The sequence below is a fragment of the Lipophrys pholis genome (assembly GCF_963383615.2).
Source record: "Lipophrys pholis genome assembly, chromosome: 19".
In the NCBI taxonomy this organism is placed as follows: Eukaryota; Metazoa; Chordata; class Actinopteri; order Blenniiformes; family Blenniidae; genus Lipophrys; species Lipophrys pholis.
Window position 1 is genome coordinate 20,159,617 of NC_137647.1, and position 9,708 is coordinate 20,169,324.

The 9,708-nt window shown below is 42.6% G+C and overlaps 1 protein-coding gene across 1 annotated transcript; it reads right to left on the bottom strand.

The window, feature by feature from the left end:
* Positions 1-883: 883 nt before the first annotated feature.
* nmt1a (N-myristoyltransferase 1a) lies at positions 884-9,708 on the bottom strand. The gene is made up of 12 exons (XM_080488416.1): positions 9,569-9,708; positions 7,734-7,839; positions 7,339-7,483; positions 7,110-7,228; positions 6,406-6,497; positions 6,169-6,285; positions 5,841-6,011; positions 5,645-5,753; positions 5,382-5,552; positions 5,126-5,290; positions 4,905-5,042; positions 884-2,465 (listed from the first exon to the last, which is right to left on the bottom strand). The coding sequence occupies exons 1-12, from the start codon at positions 9,676-9,678 to the stop codon at positions 2,445-2,447; spliced, it is 1,464 nt and encodes a 487-aa protein (XP_080344542.1). The 5' UTR covers positions 9,679-9,708; the 3' UTR covers positions 884-2,444.

Genomic DNA, 9,708 nt, shown 5'->3' on the forward strand with positions numbered 1-9,708 from the left:
ATTCATGTTGTGTATTTTCCATCCATCCATCTTTGACACAACTTATCCTAACAGGATGGAACCCTGAAGACGTCTCCAGTCCATCACAGGGCAAGCACACACACACAGACAGACAACCACACACACTCACATTCACACGTTGGGGCAATTTAGCGTCACAAATTAACTTCACATGAATGTTTTTTGGTCTGTGGGAGAAAACCCACCCATACATGGGGAGACCATGTAAACGCCACACAGACACCCCCAGGCTGTATCTGAACCCACAACCACTGTGGGACAATTGCTCGGTGTGAGTGTGAGTGTGTGTGTGCCCTGTGATAGACTGGTGACCGGTATGAACTCTGCTGGAATAAAATCTTGCCCACCAAGTATTGACAGATAGAAACGCCACTGGACATTTTCCTTTTAAAGCTTTAGATACTATGGATCACAGCAGTGGGTTCTAACCCGGGGCCGAGGGGCTCAGGAGACCACATAGAAGTCCTAGAAGTTGTCACAATTAGATTTGCAGACATCAATAAAATCTGTCTTTTTCTAGCAGTGGCTCCAGGTTTTAGACGTCTCCCTGACTTAACACCTAAATCTAATGTCATTAAGTCCAATAAAGAACCCCTCGTTGGAATGAGAGAAAACTTTTCTGCTCCTGTATGTAAAACTTGCGGCTCCTCAACTCCACATAATTGTGGTAAGATTATAACGTTCATAAATTTTTCAGGGTAGTTTCCAGCGTATAAAACATTTTTTTTTTAAGTATTCTGATGAGTAACATTGCAAGTCATTCTGCAACTTGATTCTTTGTGGCACAATGAAGTGCAAACACGGTCAAACTTAATGAGTTAGATCTCAGAAAAACATTTTAGAAGACAAAGCCAGGAGGTTAACATGTGATGACCTTTTTTCTTGTTGCTTTTATTAGAATGATTCCTGCTGCCACCTGAATATTTGATCAGACTTCTGGAAAAAATGTGCAAAATCCTCACAGCAACATCTAGATTTTATTTTATTTCTGCTCGAAAGAAGAAAAAAAAAAATCTCCTGCATCTTCACATTCATTTCCTGCAAGTTTTTTTTCCTTTTTCTATTTTCACATCTGTTTGCAAATAGAGCCCACGGTTGTTCATAAGAAAGACTTTTAATTGGAGCACTTCGCCAGAGATCATCATCATCCTCATCGTCCACACTGCACGATCTCCAGCTCCAACATCCACCCTGAAAACTCTCCAACATTAAAGGCGTCTGCATGATGGCGTTGACTTGACGCTACCGTCTCCATACAGCAGAGCACAGGAAATAATTAGAGCCGTTATTAGAAATCAAAAAGGGAGAAACACACAATGTACTAAACACTAAGTTGTGTGTGCGTGGTGATTCTTTTGCTAGATGTTTTATTAACTCTTTGAGACTTCTTCATAAATACCTTTCAGCAATGTTTGCACAATGAGCTCAGAGTCTTCAGAAATGCCCTGAAATATTTTGGATTTCTAACGGGGGGGGGGTGGACATTGCAGCTGGGGAACAGTTAAACATGGAGGTGTTCCCTGCTGATACATGTGTAACCTCGTCCGGGTGCCTTCAGCCTCTCTGTAACAGTCCAAATTCACCGAAACTGATTGACTTTGTGCCGCCGACAAGAGAACATCCACCGACGGTCTGCGTCTCGGGGTTTCTTTTGTTAGTGCAGTAAAGCTACATTTAATGCAGATGACCAGAAAACGAATGACGGGAGTCTTTGAACAGAGCTGAGAGAAATCAATGAATGCAGAAGGACAGAAGATGATGAGCGAAATCAGAAAAAACAAACATTAATCAGTGGGATGAGAAGAAACTCTGAACAGAAGCCCTTATCTCGTGTCCACTTTTGGTATTTATTACCTCATTTTTTGAGCCTTTTTTCCTCTTTAAAATATTTTTTGATTTTTTTTTTTTTAAATCTGTAAAACTTAAAGATGACAGAATTGTTTTAATTGCAAAAAGCACTTCCAACATTTAGGAATAAAATTAAACAGTAGGTTCTAGTTTGGATGTTTTAGGGCAAAATCTGCAGCTTCGTCTGACAATATTTACATGTACTGTGGGTTTTGTAAGTATGCCAACGGTGAGTGTTTGGTATCCGGTAAACTGTGCAAACTGTTCCTGTGTGGGTGCGTGTTTTGGTACAATCAAAGACAGCTTCTCAGATGTAATACAGTTGTTTGGGATGGTAACGACAATGGCTTAAGGTCCGTGTGATCCGGGGAGGAGGGAGAGCTGACGGCTCCCCCCCCGGGGCCTCCCCGCCTGGCAGCGGTAGTGCAGGTCAAAGTTCAAAAGGTCAAAAAAGTAAAAATGGGCGGTGGGATTTCCTTTCCTGAAGCCGGAGGTCATCAGTCCATCAGGTGGTGGGTGCGATGGCGCCGCCTCCTGGCCTGGTGGTGACACTTTGCTTATGGCGTAAAGGGACGTCACTGCAGAACCAACCCGACCTGAGGAGGAAGAGGTGGAGAGGTGAGGAAGACTGCAGAAGACGAGGGTCACGTCGGGAGTCAACGAGTTAAAAATCAAGCATTTTCACCCGAATGATGAAACTATAAAGAAAGACAACATGGCTAAGAAGAAATGAAGGCGGGTATATTTTCCAATCCTTTGTAGTAGTTTGAGTGATACTGCAACATACGTGTTCTTCATTTATAAACTCGTGTTCATACCTACATTTATTTTTTAAGCCAGTTTTATTTCTCTTTTATGTGCTCGTCTTTTAAAAAGGTTAACAAAATGAAGAGCGATGTATTTCTTATTTAACATAAACAAAACTAATATAAATTCATTTAAATCTACATTAGTACCTAAACTGCAGTGAACTCCAACAGAAGCATCAAAAACTTCCATGTGAGGCTGTATTCAGCATAACAATACTTTGATGCTTTACAGCAGTTTTCCAATGTGAAGGAATAAAATACCAGCTAACTTTGGCTTGTCAGCACAACACTAAAGACTCAAGTGTTTTCTTTTTGTTTTTTAACCTCTGATCGTATGTGAAACGGGAACGAAGAAATAAACTTTCACCATTTAGAAACATCTTAATCAGCAATGTGACTTAGAGGAGGCTCTACTTGTTCATAAATTAATAAAGAAATACATTGTATTGATTCTGTAATCCAGCACCGATTGGTGCTGAAATATAGTGACACAAACCTTTTGAGTAACATTCTTATGGCTCACTGATCACAGTTCAGATTAAAGGCCTGGAATGTTTCCATGTGTGCTGCTCGTTTCAGTTGAAAACCTAAGATATTAAGACATTTTGTACAGTCCAGAATCGTGGAGGTCATGCTCTCGCTGTGTTTAGCAGCAACCTCTTGAGCCTCGGTGGAATTTGTAATCAGACACACAACTTCAACTTATGACCAAAACTTTATATAAATTACACTGAGCAAAAATGGACCCCTAATGCTGCAACATCAACTTAAATTCCAGCCATTCTGAATCTAATCGTGGTGGTCAAACTAATTCCACTGCAAAGTACTGCAACAGATTTTTCCCCCCTTTTCAAAACGTTTTCACTTTGTTTGTCATTCGTTTGCTTCTTTATTTACTGATGTTTTTGATGTAAATTATTGTTGTAAAATTTTCTTGTTAATTATTCCTAATATTGTGATCTTTAAAATTCACATCTTCATATAATTTGTGCAAAGTGGAGCTGCTGTGATGGCAAACTTTTCCCAAGTGGGATGAAGAAAGTCCAATGTTAATTAAAATAAATGTATATTGTAGGGATGTCCCGATCACACTTTTTTGCCCCCGATACCGATCCGATTTTTCAGAATTGAGTATCGGCCGATACTTTCCCGATCCGATACTTCCATTGCTATTGCAAAGATACTCAATAGTCTATTTTTGGAGCTACTAAGATGTCTGAAGCTAAAAGCACTATTGGCAGAAGCTTTGTTTAGCAAGAAATTATTGTAAAACTCACTTATTGAATCAAAAGTCTTCTCAGAATGACAAACATAAATGCTCTTAGGCTCCAATGTAACGTCTTTGTGTATTAAATTTCAGTTTAACTTAAAGCAGTATGACAGGTTTGACCTGAATTGTCACAAAACATTTACATTTCAATGGGAATTATAAACACTTAATTCCACTTCAAAGTGGTAAAACCTGTTTGACAAAAGTAGTCTGAACATAGTTCTCTCAAAAACTTAATCAGAATATCCCAGTCTCCCTTCAAACTAGCGCAACTTTCTGGGTAATTTTTTTCACCATATCGTTCCCCTGTGGGTACTTATCCTTTATTTTAAAGCCGCACCGAGTTTGCTGCTTCGGTGCGGCTTTTTCTTTAGTTGTTGTAAACTGAAAAAAAACAAAATCTTTTTTCTCCCTGGCCTTCTCCAAAAAAAATGTCCACACCTCACTATGAACACGGCTTCACACGAGGCTTCAGGGCATGTAGCACACATGCCAGACCTTTAGGGGCGCTGTGACTCACCAAACACAACAAAAACACAGAAGAAGACAGACCAGCTAGAAATTTAGAAGTAGACTTCTGCACTTATACATATAAACCACTATATATATACTCTAGTTTTATAGGTCTACAGCTCCACCTGCTTCTAGCTTCTGCAGCTCGACCGGAGCTTGTAGTCCGTGAGGGGTGATCAGCTGGATTTGCCGATTCCCGATCACTCACAAATCATCAATATCGGCCCCGATCCGATATCTACCGATCTGATCGGGACATCCCTAGTATATTGTGACTACCACTCAGCCAGAAGGGCTACAATCGGGTGAATCTTTGTTTCTTAATGTGGGAATATTGTCTTTAGTTTATATCTAATTGTGTAAGTGGGAAAAAAGCAGCTTTTAGACTTCAGTTAAAATAAATGGAAAGACTCTCGAGCCATATTCAGTTTGAGAAAACGCACCTTTTCTGATCCCATACTGGGACACTTCCAATTGTACAGGTAATACTGTAGGTTCCCGTCACCGATGCCAAATTTCAGCTTTTCCAAGAAATTCTTGTTTTCCATTAGATCCAGTGCATTAAAGACATCAAACCCTTTCTGGATAGAGACACAAAGAGAAAACAGCTCATGAGTTGGCAGTGAGAATCCGGGACGTGTTTAAAGGAAGCGGGAGCACGCACCGATTTGGCCAGGATGAGGGCGTCAGACATCAGGTCGAGCAGGGGGGTGGTGGTGTGCACATTGTAGAAGGAGTACGCTGCTTTCAGGCTGCGGTGCACGGGGTGATTCATGATGGTTGATGGCAGCGTGTAGAAACTAAGGAAGTCTGTCACTTTCCCGTCGTTCTGTCAAGAAAGCAACAGAAATCACAATGTTTTTCCAATGCAGGTGACAATATTTAAAGGGTTTCGATAAAGACTGGTTGAAATGGTTCACCTCCACCAGGTAAGTGTCGATTATGTTCTCCTGGGGCAGCAGCCAGTGTTCCACCTCCTCCTGGTTCATGACGGGCACCAGGTTGAACTGGCTCAGGTACTCACGCAGGAGGCGATGCACCACAGGAACGTCCTTCTTGGTCATCGGCCGCAGGCCCTGAGTCTTCGGGGCCTGAAGGAGGGAAAACAGAGAGTGAGACAGTCGGGAATGACGAGGTTTGTTCTCAAAGTGATGGCCGGACACGTCAGCGTGTTTTCACTGACCTCGGGCAAGCGGTACAACTTCATGGTGCGCTGCATAGTCATATTCCTGCTCAGGTGGGAGAACTTCACTTCGATTAGTTTCCGTGGGTTCAAAGAGCGATGCCAGTACCTGCACAGTGAAATACATTTAGGTGATCATTAATTGCATCCGTAAAACTACCAGGCAAGAACGTGTGGGGTTGCGTTTCCTCCTAACCTGCATGTGCCCACCGGTTTGGGCAGTACCACTCCTGCAGTGTACACCGCCTGGAAGATGCCCTGCAGGTTGACCCGTCTGGTGATCTCCCTGATAAGTACCGGAGCCACTCGTTTGGCGCGAAGCTTCTTGTGGACGCAGAGGAAATTGATCTCAACCATTTTCTTTTCTCTGAAATGGGGAAGTTAAAAAAATTAAATAAAAAAGAAAGACATTTGTAATGAATTTGATTATTAGCCACACATTTTCATTCAGAAACAAGGGGGAAAAAAAGAAAACACCAGTCATTATCAATCTTTTCTTTCTCTGTGCTTATTCGTCTACTCACACGTCATAGATGTGGATGGTGGCGGGGATGGCACTGATGAAGCCGACCAGTTTCTGGTTGGAGTTGACTCTCACTCCACAGTGCCACTGGGGCAACCAGCCGGGTGGCCGCAGGGCCCTGAAACAAACGCAAGCAAACGTCGCTGAAATTCCAGATTATTTTTTTATTTTTTATTTTTTTTGTTTCTTTTACTTTCATCTGGTCACAAGTTAAAGACATTAAGTTCAGGAAAATTACCAAAGTAGGAACTCAGGAGAGTAGTCGAATCTGAACATGTTGTCATCATCTTCCACATAGTTCTCATTGAGAAGGGTATAAAGCTCCTTGAGCTGTTTTCGGAGAAAAAGAGAGACAAGAGGATGAAGTCATGACCTTGAAACAACCTTCAGAGTGTGACTTAGAAAAGCAGAATCAAAAAATGATTGTAGCTGGATCCCAATAATCAGCAGGTAGAATTTATTCAATGACACAAAAGTAATGAAATTAACCATTTTCATAAACATTATTCATCCCGTCAGTGAGACATCAACTCTAATAAAAGATGCTACTTCTCCTGAAAGATTCAAAAAGTATTACCGCTGCTAAAATTGTACAACAGAATGAAACACAATTAAAACTCAAAATTATGGCTAAATTACAGCTGAAAATGTAGTTTTTAATGCTCGCTTATTCTACATTATTTGGAAAATGGACAAAATAAAGCACATCAAGGTACCGTTAAATTCTGAATATTCCAAAAGGAAACAAACTAATTTTTCAACCTGAATGAAAAATAAAAAAAAAAACAATCGTGTGTGAATCACTAAGAAACAATGACGAAATGTATCCAGTACAATAAAATAAATTATACCTATAGTATAATGAAATAGAACTAGCAAATTGTCAGAAACATAAATCTTCCCATGTAGACCTTTGCTTTGAGCCTTTTGTTTGTGTCTTACCACAGCGGGGTTCCCCAGGTCGAGGGTGTCCCAGCTGAAGCCCTGCGGGAGGCTGTAGGGCTCCTCTCGAATGTGGTCTTTGTCTGGTTCGATGGAGCCATGTGTCGTCACCGTCTCCCCTGAACAGGGAAACAAAAACGAGACATGAAGCACCGAAACCTCCGGCGTTTGACACGAGCCTGCAGGCGCTGGCCTATAAAGAAGAACAGAAAGCCAAGAGGTATCAAACCTAGCTTGGGCACAGGCTGCGTGTCCCAGAACTGGTAACTCCTCCGACTGGCTTCCTCCATAGTTTTGGCTGGACCTTGGCCAACAGAGAACAGCTCAATGGCCTTTTGGATCTCCTGTAGCTTATCAGCTGGTAGTGAATTTACCTGTGTGGGACGTTAAAATAACTAAATTCAAACAGGGACACTTCTGACAGACGTTACAACAGTTAACCCCAACATGTATTCAGCAAAATATTTTTCTAGGAGGCCTGAGGTAAGTGATGTGTATCCTAACCTGGAGAAGGACCTCTAGAAGAAATGCATTAACACTAAATTACACATGGACTGCTTGCAGTTTGGTTTATTTAACCGTTCTGGTTATAATGTGCCACATCAATAAATATCATATTCATGCCTTGGCAAGGGGGTCCTGAGCTGCTTCTGTGGCACCAGATTTCTTCTTCTTTTTCTGCTTTCTTTTCTTCTTCTTGGCACCAGTGTCATCACCCAGACCCCGATCACTGGAACAGAGCAGCACAGAAATAGATGGAATCCTTTTTTTAAAGCTACCGTCCCAGAGGGAAAACCGTGCCCCAGCAAAATTGTATTTTACGAAAGCTGGCAATGAGGTGAAGATTAGTCTGCTTATTTCCAACACGGCTGTCAAAGTCAGTGGCTGTTAGGGAAGATTAGTCTTGATTGATTTAGTGTCATTTGTCACCGATATACAAATATGGCTGTTCGTTTTAAGAGACAGAGCCAGGTGGTTGCTGGAAAAACAACAACTCCACTCGGCCATCAGCTGACCAAAAGTCACAAGACAATGGTGGGACATAAGAGGGCAACAGTACTAGAAACTTGCGGATCCTCCCTAGATTCTTCAGACCAGTTCAAACCCGTGAAGCCACAACACCTCCACCCATCTACTCCAACCCCATCATCTGTCCCAAGAAACACAACATACTTACAGAGGATAATCTCATTAGTGTCCGAGGGGAGTGACGCCAAGCACTGGCTTGCGTTTGTAACACTAGTACAGATGGTGAATCACATGACCCCTGGAAGAGGAGTATGTGGCATCCGCGCATGTGTCCACATACATGTACAGGAGTCTAGTGAGTGACTGGGACAATGGACAACAAAACATTCAATAGTTTGTTCTCCAGGCTTCCATTGCAGCAGAGTGGAGCACCCAGAGCCAGCCTTTGTTTCAGCATTGTAAGAGGAGATAAAATGAATCTTACATATGTTTAACTTTGATTTAAATCCAATTGAACCTGGCAGATTATGCTTGTGCCAAGTCACATCTCAGATTTCTGTCAAGTCCACCTCTTCCTGCGTCTTGATTTAGTTCTACATCCTATATATAATATATATTCTCTGAATTGATCTCATAAAAAGCCCTCGACAGTGAAAAGGGCGTCGCAAGTACACACTGACAGACTGAAAAAGCAGAAGCCCTTTCTCCTTCACCTCGCTACAATAAAAAGTCACACGTGTGTACTTGAGAAGACAAGTGCTCAGTATTTGCACGCCGGGTTCTTTTCATGTGTGTCACAGCTTAATACACATTAAGAGAACCCTGAGCCAAGCAAAGCAGGATTTCCATTAAAGCCTATTTTCACAGCGTCGCGGGGAGATCTTGCATATTTCTTTGATCAAATGCGGTGGTTAAAAAGATCCACTGCCCTCATGAGGGGGCAAGACTATCCCAGATACTAAACACGTGCGTGTTTGCCATATTTCACTTTTGGTTAGACTGAGTCACAGACAAAAGGGGTTTGACAGCTAAGTTAGCATGCGAGCTAACTCGCTAAATGTCAACTGGATTGCATCGGTTCAGAGGCAAGCGGCAGCGGCATGGGGACGACATGTGAAGGCCTCTGTTTAAATGAAATGCATCCCCTTGCTTGTGATTTATACAAGTGGGTGGAAAATGTTGTGATTTGTTTAAAGATTAGCCTTCAACCGCACTTTCTTCTCCCCCCACACTCCACCTAGCTCCAAGCCGCACGGTAGGAAAACGACAAGTCCCGCCCCGGGAGTGACAGAGAGCGCTCTCAGCCAATCAAATCCACCCGCTGGCCTCTTTCGACCAATCACACGCAATCAAGGTGGTCTTGACCAGCTCAAATGGTTGTATGTCTCCACCGACTGCTCGCCGAGGCATTTACTTCACGTTCGCTCCGCTGCCAAAACGTGCCGCAGCGCGAGCCGCTTAAAGCGGCGCGTGCCAGCCTTGCCTCTCACCCGTCGTCGAACTGGTGCTCCTCATTCTCGCAGTCGCTGCAGTGTCCGTGGTCCTCTACATCGTCTTCTTCTTTCTCCGGCAGCGGTGCTGTCTCATTCTCATCCGCCATCTTCAACCAGGAAGTACGGAGCCACCGCGT